General features: G+C 39.9%; 1 protein-coding gene across 3 annotated transcripts in view; it reads right to left on the minus strand.

The window, feature by feature from the left end:
- zgc:172282 (leucine-rich repeat and fibronectin type III domain-containing protein 1-like protein) overlaps positions 1–19,000 on the minus strand; it is a 174,798-nt gene that overhangs the window by 18,160 nt on the left and 137,638 nt on the right. For all 3 annotated transcript variants that reach the window (XM_061046433.1, XM_061046432.1, XM_061046431.1), the window contains exon 9: positions 1,492–2,141. In XM_061046433.1, the coding sequence (XP_060902416.1) occupies positions 1,492–2,141 (650 nt within the window). The remainder of the gene's footprint in view (positions 1–1,491; positions 2,142–19,000) is intronic.

Raw genomic sequence — 19,000 nt, forward strand, 5'->3', positions numbered from 1 at the left:
TTTATCATGTAAAAATTGGTTTCCTCTGTTTCTACATAGTTGTTTTTTTAGCATTCCTAACCATTGTGAAGGAGTCTTTGTAAATGAATGTATGGATATTTAAATCACAGCTTTCCTGCAATTACTGCTTTGCTTCTTACAGCCCACACACTGCATTTTACTAGTAATGCTGATTTCTAACTCTATTACCAAGCCCTCTCTTCATGCACTGTCTTACACTGCAGTGTATACATTAATTATGTCTTTGACTGCATCACTTGTCATGTGCATTATGCATATCATGCTGCCACTAAATAATGTGTCTGCAGGTTTGTGCTTTGTTACCCCTGGAGAGGTTCAATTACACCCCAGCGATATCGAAAGCAAGTTTCTTGGTTTTAAACTGAGAGCACCCTAGGTGGGCTGAATCTGAACTTTGGGTGCAGCTCCATAAGCATTCATGAATTCACTGAAGTAAAAGGTTTACAGGGTTTGTGGTACAAAGGCAGGACACTCTGTTATGACTAACAAAAACACACATTCATTTAATTTGAACCTCCTAAAGATATTTTAATTTAAACTAAAGGGAAAATTAGGGTCTTTGTTTCCTTTCAACTTAGACTTTGATTTGGGCAACCTTAAGTAGCCCCTGTTGGACTGAAGTAACTTTGTAACTTGTTCACTCTTCAGCACTCTGGTTGTGTCATTCCTAATGGCCAGCAAGTCTCCTTGGGGTGCTTGAAGTCTAATAGTTTGTAGCACCCTAATGGAGAACACCAGGAATGCTAACCTGAATTATGTTAGCTATGGTGCGATGGGTGATTCCACCTGCATTTTAAAATACTTCACTCCTACACTCCAACCCACATAGATTCCTTTTTTTACTCCAATAAGTCATTGACAATGGGCAAAATGGGTAATTTCTGGCACCAAGGTTGCAAAATAACTCAAAAGTTTCTCAAACTTCTTTAAAGGCTTAAAATATTTTGAGTTAAGATGTGACACCTCCTGTGGCAAGAGCAGAAAGCAGAAAAGAAAAATCAATGAGTTAGGGAATTGTAAGGTTATAGGTAAATCCCAATGCACTGCCAGAAGACTTTACTTTTTCTTGTTTCATGTCAAAGAAACTATGAAGTGATTGTTTAAAAACCATACTTAAGAGTTTACTATAAATATTGATGGAAAATTGAACATGTGTCTTCCCTTCTGTCTCTATCACTGTCTTCCCAGTGCAGTGTCTTGCCATCTCTCTTATTCATAGTCACACTCGCTCACTTCCTCATGGTTCCACCCCGTCATTATCTTGCTCAATTCACACCCTCAAGTGCACATTGTCTATTTCTCAGACTCCATCACTTTTGTTTTCAACTGTATTATTTTGTTCTTCCTTCTTTGCATGTTTGCCTCTGTCAACTTCTCTTTGGCCCTATGTTCATCCCAATGAAAAGCTTCCTCTTTGCCCTGCTGACTGGCTTCTCTATCTCTTAGTCCCTGTCTCTCTTCCTCTACTACCTGCCAGTTCCTTGGGGGAGGTGGGCTCTTTGGCAACAGATGGCGGTCTGCTTTTCATCTCAATGGCGACCCTGGAGGTGAAGCGGGCATTTGTGGGCGAGAGCAACTCCTCATTGGCCAAGGAGTCAGTCCTTGTCATTGTGCTCCGTCCACTGCTCTCTTCCTCAACCAATGCCACAGTGTCTCTCAGTGTGTTGCTAGGCGACATAGCCCTGGAAGGGGATAGCACTTGGTCCTCCTGACTATCAGGCATTTTAGAGGCAGAGCGAGGAAGGACTTGAACTTGTCCACCCCCTCCTTGTCCATTGCTTTGCGGTCTTGCCGCACTTGCCACAATGGCTCCTTTTCCATGGCTTGCCCCTTGGTGGCTGTAAACCTTGTATCGTATCATTAAGATGATAATAAACACCAGCACTGAGGCGACAATAATCCCTCCAATGATGATGATCATGGTGCCTCCAAGGAAGTGGCTGTGCAATGCTTGGCACTGGCTGAACTCTGTGTCCGTGGTGAACGACAGACAGCCCAAAGGACGTGTTGCAGTCAATGATGTGATGACATCATCAAACACAGCCAGGACACAAAGATCGTAGTTCCGTCCTGCAGCGAGATCCCGGACCAAGAAGTCATTGCTGGTAGACGGAATCATCCTGCCAAGGCAAAGACAAAAGAAACACCAATATTTAGTGTCAAGACATCTTTAGCTTTACTCTAATGTTCTGCAAGTTTTCAATGAGTCCCCAACATTTTCCAAAAATATTTTGTACTTATGTGCTGTTTCCTTAAATGCACCCACAGCCCACAGAAAAGGGATTAGTCAGTGCATCAAACTTAATCCAGATAGAGAACTGGAACACTTACATTACTAAAATCTTGTATTTCACCTCTGGATTCTACAGATATATTTATAGGAATGCTTTACAGATGAGATGTGTTTAATGCAGGATTCAATCAGGAGTTTTACCTGGATAGTAAAATGCTATCGTAAAACTGGAAAGTAAAAAGCAGTATTTGTTTAACAGTCCAGAGACTCTGTTTCATTTTAACACACCAAGCATCACCTTTACTTATCCATGTCCCTGTGAAATTCACCATTATATCCCTTAAGCAGGGTGAGAAATGAAACCAATGGAAGTCAACCAAGACAGGATTTTCAGGTAGGGTTAAGTTACCCTTTAAGATGTCTTACATGTGTGACATTGAAATGCAAAGACACTGGGATATGGTCACTGTGTTCTCCTTAAAATTCTGTTAGAATATCTTGCAACCTGCGTTCTATGACTTATCCCTGTGGGGCTGCTCTGATGGATGCCAAATTGATGAACAATCAGAAAAGAGCTAAATCAGAAAGCCGAAACACCTGCTGACACACACTGTCCATTTCAACAGTGTACCAAATCTAAAAAGAACCCACAGTAATATAACAAAAAAAAAAACATTCCCCAAAATATCTCATGAACATCTGCTTGTATCACTCCCTTGTATTCTGCTGTGTGCTATTATGCGAAAGCTGCAGCGGTGACACAGCCACTATCATATTTCCATGCAGTCAGTGCTGTCTGAGGCACGACTACGGCAGCCACCTCATCGCTCTTATTTCCCCATGGAGACGGAATTCATAAGCCTGTGATCTGACAAACGCTTGTGCAGCTCTGTCCCCCACAGCTTCAGAAATCACCCTCCTCTGATTAGACACAGCTCTCATTCTCACTGTTGTCGACTTCTATTTTGGTCTTTCCCAAGGTAAACAATGCGGCTTGCATTTATTTTCTAAGCAAGTTTACCGCCCTTTGGGATATTCCAGAGATAGGGGCTCACCCATGTAAGCAAGGTCGGTGCTTTTTCTATGCTTACCTTACTTGTTTAAACTCTCTATCTTCTTGTGTCTCTGCTTTCTCTAGGGCACTTTGAAATAAGTAGAGGAATTGCCGAACACCCATGTGTCATTGCTAAATATTATCTAAATCATATTTTCCTTCTGCTTCGTTCACATTTTCCCCAATGCACTTAAAGTCTTTCCAACTGTTCCCTTCCCTCTCTCATAAATGCATTTACACCTCTGCACTGAGACAGACAAGCTAAGCAGTATATTCAGAGTGAAATAGAGCTGAAACGAGGTTAGTGAGTATGTATGTGTGTGAGTAAGAGAGACAGCCAGTGGGCAGCAGGGTGTAGTCTCAGTGCCAAGCTCATCGATGGGATTGAACCTCCACCAGGAAGTATATCTTGGCAGATAGCTGTGTGTGTGTGTGTGTGTGTGTGTGTGTGTGTGTGTGTGTGTGTGTGTGTGTGTGTGTGTGTGTGTGTGTGTGTATGTGTGTTTGACCTTGTGTGGTTGTGAAGTCTACTGTGGAAGGATCCTTGGACTAAGCTCTTAATAGGAATCGAACCAGGTAACTTGAACTGGCTTGATGTCTTGCAGAAGAGTTACAGCATGATTTGAGAGCAGGACTGGACTGTGGTTCCCGTAAACGATTTTAAATAAAGATATTGAAGGAAAAAAGACAAAAAAAAAACATTGCAACCAACACAGCCAGCAACCTTATTAAACTGTTAAATAATTACAGAGTGGGAGGTATTTTAATATAGTTTGAATCAAATTATACCTTTGCTGTTTGTCTCTCCTCTCCTTTCGTCCCTCTGTTCCAGTGAGAAAAACTAAATCATGGTTTATTTGGGGGATTGACTTGGAGGAAACAAGTAGTTATTCAGGCTGACTGTCCTTAAAACTACAAGAGGGCTTCTTATCCATTATCCCAGGTCCAAAACATTTAAAAGAAAAAACTATAAATGTTTGATCAAACTTCCTCCATGTTTTAACTTTTTGTGAAAACACAAGCTCACGACACAAAGTGAGGTGTGTAAAAAGCTTCCCCAGGAGCAGGATGATCTGAGTCAAAGCACATTATGCAAAAGTCGTGACTGATTCTAATTAAATTGTCATGGAGACAGAGAGCAGCTTTCAGCATTTGTGACTAATTCACCAACTCACTTTAAGCAATACGCCTTTAGCTATAGTTTGTATCAGTAATTAAGGATATATAAAGCATTTCACCATGAATTCCAATGCACGAGTTCTCGTGTTCTTGTGCAATTCCTTCAATCTGTAAAGAGATTGTCCTAATTTTTCAAATTGAGAATCCACAGGAGAGGGGTTATGACGTATTAGTTTGCAAGTAGAGTGCAGCAAAGATGAACGCACTCCACACCAGGCCTTGACATTTTCCACTTTGTTGTGTTTTGTTGTCAGTTTGTTTCAATTAAGTGATAATATGTCATGATTGTTTGACTAGTTTTATTTCTGTTTTATGATATTATTTCTCTGAACAAAATATGACAGATTCTTCCGCAGCCTCACAAACACGCAAAGCAAAACAAGTCTCTTGGTTTTCATTAGGGAAAGTGCTGTGAAGTAATCCACATCTTCATCTTTATTGAGGATGCCTGCTTGAATGTGCGATCTGTCAATCTTCCAATTAACCCAAAGTGCAAAAATTAAGTGTTAAAGAAATATTAAGGATAAAAGCAGATTGTGGGGAAAGAGCCGTGGCTACTGAAAAGTACTTACAGACAAAGCATGAAAATAGCTAAACTTCAGGGCTAGAAGGTGATTAAGTTTCATTTAACCCAACAATACTATAATATATTAAGGTCATTGGTTTTGTGGGAATAAAATGGTAACTCACGATAAGTTATGCAGCCCACAATAGCGATAATACCACAATGCCGCGATTAAGTGATAATTGATAAAATGCAAGGCAATAAATTGAATCGTACAACCTCATATCTACTTAACTGAAGGATAGAAAATGCTCCTTAAAAATGCCAAGTGTATGATTAATGTATTTTTTCACTGCAATTTTGTGTAAGTTTCACTTGTAATCAAGGTTCATCTTCTTTTCACCGCTGACTGACATTATCCTGCTGTCTTCTTTTTTTCCTTTTTTATCCTGCTGTGAACTTCTTCGACCAATCAACGTCAGTTCCCGTTACCCTGATCCATGTCATAAGCATCACCATGAGGAGTCATGAAGTGATGACCCGGTTAGTCAAATTGGCAAGAGAATTTGTTTACAGCGCCATATTTTTTTTTTCTTTCTTTTTTTTAACGATATCAATGTTTGACTCAATTTGATGATTGTATGACACCAGTCAGGATGATGATATATTGCCAATATTCTGCCCCACCCCTAGTATTCATAGGTATGGACCTCAATATTTCCCTTTTCTCATGTTGGGTAGGGGTATTAACTCACAATTTTGTGACCCTGACTCACCACAAGGAACAGTGCATATGTCATGTTATAAATATAAATTATGTAATCAATGAGGCAATTCTGAGCTATCAAATCTCATCCAAACAAAACGGGTAAGACTTAAATTGAATACCCCTCACAATACTATTTAAATCTTTGCCAAAAGAAAAGTGTTGTCTTTGCAGTCTCTTGAGGCGCTGGTTGGCTTGAAGTTAGGATGCATGCCTCATGTACAGAGGCTAGGGTCCTCATGGGGCGGGTGTTCTACTCTGACCCCTCGGTGCTTTGCTGCATGTCATGGCCATAGACTGTAAATATGAATCGATGAAGCCTGAGTGACGTCATCAAACTCTCACACAGCTGGAGTCCCATCAGTTGCGATTGCCATGCTGGAAATGCTGGCTCAACCAAACTTTTAGTCAATCTCATGACAGGCTAAGAGCTGGAGCAGAGGCAGGTTTTAAGCCCCTTGACAAACCGCCTCATCACACCTACCTTTCAATCAGGTCAGCTAAGAGCCTGATTGTGACAAACGCTCATCCTTCATCAAATCAAAACCAATGAGTTATCTCACCCCCATGACAGTGTGTGCTGACATGAGCTAATCACACTTTTATCCCTAGTGAGACAGCAATTTGATTTTGAGTCAGCAGTAAAACGTACATACATCCAACCAACCATCAATACAACATAAAAAGACACTAAGAAGGGAAAACAACAAAACTTTCTTTCATGAACGTCTAGTTGGTCAAATCTAATGAAAATTGTTAAGAAACAACTGTGTATTTAAAGGTCCCATATTATGCTTTTTCTGGTTTTATATGCCCTTAAGTGTGTTTTCCAAGTGTCCTGTGCATGTTTAGGCACATCTATGTGCAAAAATTCAAAGTCCGCGGAAACGCGGCTTCTCCTACCTCCTCCTATTAGCTGTAGCATTAGCCGCATGTAACGCTCGGTTCTATCACCCCTCGATAAAAATTTGTCAGTGCGACGTCTTTGTCAGTGTGAGATCACTAATCTAAGCCCATTGGCTCGTTGTGGCAAGCCCTGCAGCTCATGTTGAAATTTCCGAGAAGTGTGCTGAGCAACTGACCAATAACGGCAGAGCGGATCGGCAGACCGTGGGGTCTAACAGTGGGGGCTCAGCAGAGCGTAGCTGATGGACTCAGAGCGTAGAGAGAGCAAGGAGGAGCAGTACATGAAAACAGACACTTTTTTGGAACTTTAGCTATTGTGAACGCACAAAAGTAGGTACATGGATTAAATATACGAACCCCATAATATGGGCTCTTTCATTTGTTCTCATGCGGAATCATACTTCCTGTTGACCTCCACTGCTCTTAGGCTTTGCTCAAAGGCAGCTGCACATGATTAAAGGTTTGAGTGCGTGGGATTAGGTGCAAGAAATTCTTGTAGGGGAATTTATGAAAACATAAAATACAAACACCAGCTGCCTAGCTAAACTTGAACGAGAAGGATTTGTTCGGTAGAATATTTCCCAAAAGTTATGCCCAGAATTTCAAATCTTTAATGCTGTTTCCTACATTTCTGTACATTTGTTTCGTATATTTTCCACAGCTGTTTTCTTTCTTTTATTTCCTCCATGAATGATTCTAAAAGTGATCAGTTACTGAGCAGCCTTGCAGTAAGGCATGATTAAACGTCTTGTTCAAGGACACTTCGACAGGCTGTTTGCTGTCACAGGAGAATGAACCTGAGCCATCCACTTGAAGGACAGTTTTCTTATTCACTTCCCTGCAGTGTTGCCAGATGTAGAAAACTGATCGCAAAAAAGTCAATTATATCTAATGCAATCAACATATGGCATTAACTTTGCCGATTGACCAGCATCTGTTTGTGTTTTGTACATCCAAAGTTATACAGATGTGTGAGGACTGATTGTGCATTTCCAACTGATCACTAGTTAGCTTTGTGTCATGACTCATCAAGAAAAGGAGAGGGAGAAAGACTGCTGGGCAAAGCAGGAACGGTTCAGCAAGCCCAGTTGACACTGCAATCATACTAGATGATTTATTCAGTTAATGGGTTCAAACGCGGACGCACACGCACACACACTCACACACACTGACATAGTTAAACAGCTTAATAGATTCCTTTTCCTCCCGCAATTCAGACTCACAAAAAACACACACAGCTGCTGAACAATTGCTGCTACTCTCTCTGACATACACACACACATCACACAAACAGATCAACAGTACGTTATATTTTGTCACTCAGTATATCCACACACCCACGGGAACACAAGCACACAAGCACACATGCAAACACACACACACACACACACACACACACACACACACACACACACACACACACACACACACACACACACATCAGTGTGCACCCACATGAAGACTCATTCAAATACACAAGCAGATAAACTATCTCACTGTTTGAATTAGATTAGCACACGTCATGTGATCTGACTCATGTGTACACATGCACAAAAATACTGCAAGCATCACAATAGCCTGATTAATGTGTTTCAACGGTTGCGTAAGCTGACAAGTTGGCAAAATAATCATTCTTTTTTCTTTATTAAAAAAACAAAAAAACATTCGACACATTATCACTCAGAAAAGCTCTGATTCAGGACTATAAATTGTTTTCAGGGCTGCTGTGGTTCAGTGGTAGAGTATGTTGTCGCTCAACAGGAAGATCGTGCGTTTGAGAAGAGATTTCATTCATTTGTTTTTTTGTGAAGTGACCACAGCCGTTTCTTTACTGGCTATAAGACTTGTGATTTGGATTCGGTATTGTTTGTTGTGGGTTGTTGATTGTGTATTGCATGGCCTATGTACCTCCATTTGAGGAAGCTCTTGAGGGTTGGGGGCTGTGTGGTGGAGACTCCCTCTGTTGTGATGGAGGAGTGCCCATCTTGGACAAGTCTAAATTGATTACACCTGTGCATGTTTGAAAAATGTGCGGCAATCAAATACTCAAATTTGGAGTGCTGTCCTTATCGTTTTTCTTGTCTAAACATTTTTCGGGATTCAGCACCCAGTTGTTTTATGTTGAAAGGGAGTTGAGCGTGTTTTTGTCTATCTTTAAAGGGTAGGTGTGACCTGCAGTGTTAAAGCACTTTGAGTAGTTAGAAGACTAGAAAAGCGCTATATAAGCTCAAGTCCATTTACCATCCAGAGCTAACACAGAGGCAGTAACAGTACATATAATTAAAATGTTTCCCTAATACTGCTGACTTTTTAAACAATGTTTCTCAGATTATGCAAACACTTTTTTTAGTCCTTTTCTGTCACAATTAGGTTTTAGTCCAGCAGTCACAGCAACAGATAACGCACCATTGTTCACTACATGATCCGACACTGTTTCAAAAAATCCCAGTGGAGACTGTAAAGCGCTTGTTTGATCCATTTACCCTCTATGACATACATATTGCATTTTTCTAAATTGAACCCTAATATTTCAGGTGCACATTGGCTAAGGCATGCATAATAATACTGTTACACATTATCACTGCTCGGCTTTGGTTTATAGTAGAGCGGGTTGTCTCTCAATCTGAGGGTTGGTGGCTGGATACCAGCCCCTGTAGTCTACATATCAAAGTGTCCTTGGGCAAGATACTGAACCCCCGGTGGCCGTTGGCATAGCCAGCAGCATGTTAATTTAGTATGAATGGGATTAGTTAGTCTGATGGGCACTTTGTATAGCAGCCTCTGCCATCAATGTAGGAATATACAGTATGTGAATGGGGGAATGTGACATGTAGTGTTAAAGTGCCTAGAGAAGCGTTATACAAGGACAGTCCATTTAGAAGTTATCGTTTGCTATGATATGACTGGAAGCTGCACCTGGAAATTGCAAATGTCACATTGCCTGAAGGACAGATAGAGGAACTCAACACAGTGAAAGAGAAAGCTGGTCATAGGGAAGAGTAGAACACTTTTCTGCTTTCATAAAAACATGATCAAATGCCTTAACATTTGCTTATAATAAACCAATTAAGAGCAAAGAGTGTAACACGTGTAAAAATCTAGTATTGTGAATGAACTGGGACACTTTTTAAAAAAACATTTTCATTGTTCATATAATTTTTCTGCCACAGCCAACATGTCCCAAAAAATGCTGTAATGAATTTACTTGCAGACATGTAGCAAACCATTGCTTTATAACAATACATCTTATTTTTGATGTATTTCATGTTTTCTTTTTTCATGTTCTGTTTCTCAGCTCCCTCGTAATGTCCTTTTTCAACACAAACATGAATTTACATTGATAGAAGGGTCTCTGCAACCTACTATTTACTATAAGTTCTCTCTGCATAATTTACCCTTTCACCCCTAATGTGAGTAATGCCCGTTCAAACCATTCAACTACGCTGACTTTTTACAGCCCTTCTGACAGCCCTATGACATTTTGCTGTAGCCAGTTGGGATTTGGAGCCCCCCCACACTTGTGCAGTGACAGAACAATCTCTCAAATCCCATGCATCATCCTGAGTACTCAGAATGTTCTCATCTCTGCATATTTTGTCTATGTATGATCTAGTTATGAGAAATTGTTCTAACTCTGTTTTTTTTTTTTTTTTCAAACAATCAGGATGATTTTTCCATTTGAATTCATATTGACACGTTTCCCCCTTTTCATCAGCTCTCTTTTCTTGGCTTTTCATCTCTAACTGCTTTCAACACCACTGGAGCACTGGTAATTACTGCCTCACTGGCATCTCACCAGGTTATTCCTCGCCTGTGTGCTGCAAACACAACTTCACTGACAATTCACATCTAACTGCCTGATAACTAATCAAAAACACTGAGAGGATGGTAAAATGTTTTATTTCTTCTCCTATACTATTAATTGTTTTGTTTTTTTGCCGATAGTGTGATCAATTGCGATGGCTACTTTTAGAAACTGATTGATAAATGCATAATGATACAATTACATACGGATATGAAGCAATAGATAATGGATATAAGGACAAAAAGGTAGGTATCCTAACACACTTAGCTATTGTGGATTCCACTCCTTTGTTCCAACTTATCTCCAACTACAGTGATGTATCAAATTTGCTGTAAACACAATGATAATACAGCTATAGATTCAGAATGTCCCCTTAGAACCCTATAGCTTATTTGATTTTATTTTATTGTTTTTTTTTTCTGCAATCTGTGCTGTATTCACAGAACTGTACTGTCAGTAAGATAACACATTATCAAATAAACCCTGTGTCCATAAGAAAACAGTTGGGGAAGTCACTAAAAAACATGTATGTAGACAATGAAGCCTATCCTATCATTTCACACTTTTAAGTTATGGAGAAAAAAAAAATTTCACACTCACACATACACACAGCTGTGATTGTGTCTGCACAGACGAGGTGTAGTCAGTCTGAGGCGGACAAAGGCCTCTGTGTCTGCGGTCAGATGGCTTTAATAGATGCTAATGGAGCTCTTCTGGAGCAGCTCTACTTTGTTAACATGTCATTAGCGTTTTGTCTCAGGCGAGAACAGTGACAGGTTTGTTAGAGGCTCTTGTTACAACAGCACACTGACGAGGGTCGCCCCACTGCTGAGTGCCATGTGCCCGCATGTTCATAAGCCTGTATGTGTGTGTGTGCCCAGTCTTGAGTGCTGCTGACATTTCCATGCCCACTGCGGAAATGTAAACTCACGTGCACATCTGCGGCCGTGCATGAGGCTGACATTTTCCAGCTGTCTGGATTCAGTTATGATGACTGACTGGGAGGACGTTTTGTTTGTAAATACTGTCCATCAATCAACCCTAGGGCTCTCAGAATGCATACCCACATTTCCATACACACACACACACACACACACACACACACATACACTCACAAGTTGTCATGAAGTCACATCCAAAGCCCTGGGTTCTGACTGTTGATCTAAGCAGAACGTCAAGTGAATATTTATGATAATGTACCCTGGCTGTTTTTAAATAATTTAAAGTGCCAATTATTCCTCCAGTGCAGGCAGTTCAGAACAGAAGAGGGCAAAGGGTTGACAGCATAGTCCCAGCAGCACACACACGCACACACTGTCCACTCTGCTTGACACAGTGCAACAAAAAAAAAATGACACAAACGCCTCACTGAATTTAACGTAAATGGAAGGATGGATGTGCGGGTCTTAAATACATTTAAAGTCATAACACAAGGTTTCAAAAAACATCGTTCTGACATCTCCTGAAGTGAAACAATGGAATGAATGATAACAGAAATAGTGAACTCATAATAAAATCAGTTTAAGAGCTTGTCATTTTATGCAGAGCAGAGTGCCCATTAGGCAATCACAGCACCCAGGGGACAAAAGAAAATTTGACGTTACAAGCTTTAATTATGAAAATGCGTGCCTCATAATTAATCATTCTGCTTGGACTTCCCATGTGGGGCCGACAGAACGCTGAGGGGTCTCTTGTCCTGTCGTCCCCTCTTAGGTGGGCCTCCCACCTTCATCCCCCTCTCGGGAACTGAGTCAGTGTTTTTTAAGGATTCACTGTTACATTTCACTCCTACAGTGTTTTGACACATCCCCTCTCTTTTCCTTTTTATCACAACATCTAACTCTCTCGCTCTCTCTCTCTCTCTGCACACCCTGCATATTTATCCTCCCTAGCATTGCCCTCTTCGTTCACCGTGATTTTCCTTCTGTGAGCCTCTCTCAGCCCTCTCCTGCTTAATATCAGCCATCATCTCCAATTTCTCTGCCTCTCTGTATAATTTCTACTCATTTTCTCCTTGTCACACACACACGTTACCCACAGATCTGAGTCCGGAGTTGTGTGTTTGCGAGGACATTTGCACTTAAATCATTTGCACTTTCATTGCGGATGTAGCTGGTGGTTAAATCATCAGATAAAATTCCTATTAACTGAGACAAAGATCTCGGAGACAGCTGCATACATTTGGATTGATAATGACTTATTTTTTTAAGGCATAGCATCTGAAGTGACAGGCAGATCAATATGAATAACAGAAGTCACAGTGATGCGCATATCCAGCCACTTGCTCTCTTTTTGGTACTCTCTTATATTCTCCAGTACTGAAATTTTCATGAATACTATCTTTAGTATTACCCACTCTATGTGTGGTCAATTACGTTTGGGACAATGAGAAAACACCCAACTGAGTTCCTCTCATACTGACGTATGTAACACAAAAGTTAGTAGTTATTGGTGCAAATACTTTTCATATATAGCGCTTGTTTGATAAGACGGATTGGTTAAATATTAGCATAATTGTGTACAGTAATGAATAAAGTAGGAAATTAAAAATGTATTATGCAATAAGTTTAGTATATAGGAATTCAAGTGTTCCTTTTTCACTAGTAAGTGAAGGTTGTGTGTTCCTACCTTTTTTTTTGTATGGCCATATTGCACACATTATAGTACAGTGCAGTGTTAATCACAGTCCCGTACTGGTTCTGCCCAAGTGTTCCCCTTACAGATGGCCAATTTTGACTTAATACACAAAATGGTGCCGTAAGTAGGTGATCAGCCAGGGGTCAATAAACAACCTGTTAGGTTGGCAGGTTGATCGTTTTTTAAATAGATGTAATTTGGCTAAATAAGTGCATGGCTCTGCAATTCTTTTCCCAGCCAGAATGCATCAGATGGGATATGAGAGCAAAAATCATAGCTCTTAACTTGAAACCATACAATGAAAATCTTATCCACTTTCAGTCCAAACAGAAAGAGTTCAATGATAATAAACACAACACCAGTTAAACTTCAAATACAGTTTAAAAAAAAAATCTTCAAGAAATCCATCTAAAAAAAAAATAAAAAATAGATGTTCCCTAATACATAGTGTATGTGATACTAACTTCATCTCACCTAACCCTGCACTTCATGTTTCAAAGTGATTTTGAGTCTGCCCACTCCCTCAATTTCATGGCTCAGCGTATTTTTTAGGACAGCTGCTGAGTATAAAAAGGTTTTCTTGCCAGCAAGCGAATGGCTGCTGGGTAATTGTAAAACTAGGATATACTGTTTCTTTTAAGAACTCACAGTCTTCTTTTTTGTGCCACATTTGGTTAAGAATTATTAACCAACATGTATTAACCTGATCATGCTGGCGGTTATAATGTCTGCACCCTGTATGTGTCAGTCAGAGTGCCTTGAAGTTGATAGTTATCATGGGAGGTGGGACTTTTCTTAAGCTTTTCATTTTTTTGCAAGTGCTTAAATCACATAAGCAGCAGAGAGTCAGGAATTTAATGTATTCTAGTCCTGATGGTTCTTAAGTGCCTGCTCTTAAAAGACAGCACTAACACAGACCTTACATAAAGGTTAATTTAAAGGGGTTCATCATTGGGGATGAATTTATTTTAAGGAAAATAAAAAATAATTTCTGAGATGTTTAACATCCTCTTTGGCTGGGACAATACATTGAATGATTTTAAATAGTTCTGAATGGGTGGTTTATACTTTGGTTAACAGATAACCTGTGTGAGCTCTCAAGCTGCAACCTTAATCATCCTTGCCTTTCAGCTTCAATGGTGCTCCTCCGTGTGTTTTTCTCTACAAGTTCTACTTGTTTACCTCCTCCCTACTCACACACTCCTTTTCTTCCTTTTCAATCCCTTCACCTCTCATCCTTAACCTTCTACTACTTCTGCCTCTCTCCAACACACTCCTACATGCACAACACTTTCACAAGGACATGGAGAAAAAGAGAGCCATCTTCAAATATGTATTTTTTTTACTTTCACTCTTTCTTATTGTTGTAACTTTGAAACATTCTGTCATTAAATGTATCAAGTGTCAAGATAGCAGATGGGCCAAGTTAGTGGGATACAGAGATTGACAGAATGAGATAATTGGAAAGCACTTGTTTGCCTGACATTCCTGAACATGATACTTTGCAACTTTGCAACAATTTGTAAATGTCGTTCAAGAAATGTCGCACATCTTTTTGCGAACCATCAACTTATTCTGCCCTTCTGGTTTGAGGACATTTTAAGCAACTCTTAGAAAAAATACCAGATGTACTTGGGTTCCAACAGTCCTACTGTACTATCTTTCAAAATGATATAAGCTGGGTTTAGTGTTTTTATGAAATTGTAGTTGTTTGCCAGGAGGCTTAAGACCCACCTCAGCTCCACCTCTTTGTCTGTTTCATGGCTGACTGAAAGTTAGTTTGAGACAACAATTACAATAAACCGCCATGATTGAGCTTAAACCTGCTTCAGAAACCAATGGGTGATGGCGCTGAGACTGGGTCAAGATTGGGATTGACAGCCAATCAAACATTCTAGGCATCAAATACTAAAAGTTAACAAGAAGTGAAAATGCTATAGTTTTGTTCCCCTTTTATCAGATGAGTTCCAAAATCAAGGTCCAACCAAAAGACCTATATTATATTACAGATGGTGACATATTTAAAGAGGCTAAATAAATGACTGTGTGAACCCCAGCTGTCCCATTCTTTGAACATATGGAGTCCAAGCTAATATAGTGCTGGATCAATTATGAGTACCATATAATGATAAACAAAAATAATCCAAAAGTATAGATCTTTACAGTGCAGGAGGCTTGCTGATTTGTTTTCCTCTCCATGTGCCCTTTTGAAATCAATGAAGTGTTTTCTTTGTGTCATAGAAGAAGGGTTTTATTGATTAATTCTGTGTTGATGGAAAATACCATAAAATTAATAACCAAATCCTTATTTTTGCAAATGATTTTGTGCCCAGTGTGGATTTGTGATTATAGCTTCTGTTGTTTTTTTTTTTGGAAAGTTATTGTGCCAAGAGAATTATCATCACACAGTTGTTATAATAGTGATGAAGAGAAATATGGCTGGCTCAAGTCTGAGTGTTCAATCTGTTACACACAAGAGCACACAGGTCGCTCACTCCCCAAAGACAGTAACAACAAGCTTTCAACATTGTTATTTGCTGATTTCCCATTTGAAAGACAGACAAAAATCAGACAGTCCATCACAAGTCTCAAGCGCGAGAGCTGAAAGCCATCCAGAATCCTCTGCTGACTGTAATTTAGAAAGAGAGGAAGCTGTGACACACTCAATAACGAGGCAAATAAGGGGGCAACAGTTACAAAATAATAGTGAAAGAACTAGAACATATAATCCAGCTAATACCAGGCATCTTGAGGGGAAGTATTTGCTGAGAAAGTTTTTCTTAATTTCCCCTTTGTCCTCAATATACCCTGCCATTCCATTTTCTTCACCTGCCATACAAAAACTTGTAATCTAGCTTTTCTGATTCCTCTGACCCAAAGCCAATCCAATGATCAACTTCTCGATTGTTCATCATTGGCATACAACTTCAGTCCTTAATTAATTAGCCCAAGCAGTCATCATGTGCAGATAAGGAAAGAGGTACAACATCTCAAAGAATGTTGATGTCCAGCTCAGTTATGAAACAGGGATGTGCAATCAAGTCATGTCATTCAACAAATGTCGTGCATCTTTTTCGCAAACCATCAACATATTCTGCTCTTTAGGTTTGAGGACTTTTTAATCAAGTCTTGGAAGAAATGCCAAATGTACTTGAGTTTCAAAGATCCTACTGTACTATCTTCCAATATGATATATGCTGGATTTAGTGTTATAAAACTGTAGCTGTTTGCCAGGAGGCTTAAGGTCCACTGCAGCTCCACCTCTTTGCCTGTTTCATGGTTGACTAGAAGAAGAACAAAAATTCCAATAAACCGCCATCCTTGAGCTTCAAAACCGCTTCAGAAACCGATGTGTGATCGCACTGTTTTTTTTTCTGTGTCTATGGATTCCACTTGTACTGCATATGTTTTTTTTGTTTTGTTTCCTATTCTGTTTCAACTTATATTTTGGAACAAGAGCTTACCCTATCTGTGAATGAGATTATTTGGATTGCAAGCACAGAAAATGTAAATCTGCCAGTACCATCATATTTTGGATTCCAGCACCAAAGTTGTTAGTAGTTGCTTTTGTAATCCCCATTATTGTTCCTGTTCAATCTCTCATATTTACTTAGATTATTTATATTTGAGCCGCAGTGACAGTTTATGATACAAAACTAGAAGTCACATGAGAATGAGCAGGAAAATATAACATCTGTAATGACATTTTAAAAAATGGCTTTTGAATAAAGGCACATAATCATGTTAACAGGTTTCATGCTCTTCAATTGTAAATTCATGATCATTTGGCATTTATATGTACAGTATGGTCACATCTTGCGTAACTTTCAGCAAACACTCAGAATACCAATCGTTTTTTGAGACTATAACGGGATAATCTTTGATCTTCTTTAATGCCAAAAAAAGATGAAGCGATTATGGCATGCTAGAGGCTCCCAAAGTGCGTTGAGTGAAAGCGGCATTGCAGACTTATTGGTAAGACATTTGGTCGTTTTTTCACAGTGTGCACAACACATGGATAGGAATCAAAGCGTAATTTTCCAGTTTTGTGACATTCTGATGGCATTTATGTTCACAAATGTTGCCCCCACCCCCCACCCTCCTTAGCTTAGCAGACTGTGATTTCCTGTGTGCAGTGACGCATTTTGCTGCTGAATTTCAGATAGCGTCAGAGTCAAGCTCTGGTTCCCTTTCAAAAAGGAGTTATAGGATGATGTGCTGAGTAGTATTGGACTGTGGTGGCATACTGCACTCATCTTTATATACCAATGAGTTTTTTTTTTTCTGACCTTCACCTATGTTCAAGAGATTTGGGATTGTGACCAAAAGGAATACGATTATGGATGCAGCCAAATTGTGGTTTATCCACACGCTGACTGAGCTCTGTATCCGTGACACAGCAAGGATCGAGGCAGTCCAGAGGGCCTTAGAGCTAAGCTATGCATTCAGGAACACAAGCTGAGGTTGTTTGGCACCTGGTAGGGATGATGACCCCTTGTGTGCACTCCTTTGAAGGTATACCAGCCACAGCAGACTGAGAGGACAGCCCAGGGCAGGCACCAGAACATGCAGGAGAAACCTGCTGGAGGAAGTTCCAGCTGGCAGGAGAGCTCGCTGGGATCCCCCAAAAGGAAGAATTGCTGTAGAAAATAACAAGGATGCTTCTCCTGTTGGTACCTCCAAAATGTAGCTGACAGTAAAGAAAGGTTTAAACTAATGTTTTAAACTTGTGCACTGTTTTGTTTCCTTCTCATAAATTCCAACTACTTTAGATTCATGAATAGTACTGCCCCTACTTTTGTTGAAAACTGACTTTATATTTCTAAAAGTATAATCTATGTGAGCAAGAACACATCTTTTAGTGTTTCAGTCAACAACCCTCTCAGTTTGCACTCCATGGTATCAGATCAATGCATTGACTTCCTGCAAATTTCCAATTCCACATTTTAGGCATTAAAGAGGTCCAACATACCCTTGAACATGGTTTTGTGTGCAGGCGGAACATATCATCCCCCTGTGGTAGACAGGGGGTTGAACATGACATCTTCCTGCTCAATATGGAACAGACCTTAAGGGGCAGGTTGTTAGCGGGATGCACACAGTGCAAAGTGAACAAGGGATGGTAGGTAAGTGGTCGCGTAAGTGCGGACTGGAATTGTCTTTCTTGTTGCAGTTGGAGCCTGCTGACGTAGCTCTAGTACGCCTCGTAAAAGCACAGGCACTGGGACGGTTACAAATGGCTGTTATAAGTAGGTCAGTTGACTTAATGGTGCTCTCCATGTGAAGTTTCATTAAATCTACAAAAGCTCCCTGCAACATGCTCTAATACAAGACTGCAGTGAACACTTGTATTGCCTTTATGTTTTCTGCATGAACAAAGCTAATTATCCCTATTACATCTATGCCCTTATGGATACAATGCATCAATATTTATCTCCGGTAGACAGATGATTTGATACGAAGAGAAGCATCACCTTCACTCATTGAGTCGGAGTGTAGAGGGTAACCAATATGAGATAGAACCTGCACTGATCCCCAGTCCTACTGTCTATTACTACCAGCTGAGACTTATCGTTCAGCTTATACAATTCAAATACTGCATCCAAGGATCAGCAGCGATTTGTTCTTGGACATCCTCTACTAGATAAATATAGAGGTAATCTGTTGTAATAATACAGATACATAGGATTTACCTATGGCTTAACCCTGTGATTAAGTTGAGATAATGTGAATCATTTGTGAGACAATGCAAAAGTAATTAAGTGAGTATAAACTCCGGATTGACCTCTGGGATGTATATACTGAGAAATAATAAACCAGCACAGGAGATGGAGTTAATGATGGATATGATTAAATAGTCTAACATCTATTATTATAGATGTTTTCACGTCAAG

Source organism: Labrus mixtus, chromosome 9 (assembly GCF_963584025.1).
Source record: "Labrus mixtus chromosome 9, fLabMix1.1, whole genome shotgun sequence".
In the NCBI taxonomy this organism is placed as follows: domain Eukaryota; kingdom Metazoa; phylum Chordata; class Actinopteri; order Labriformes; family Labridae; genus Labrus; species Labrus mixtus.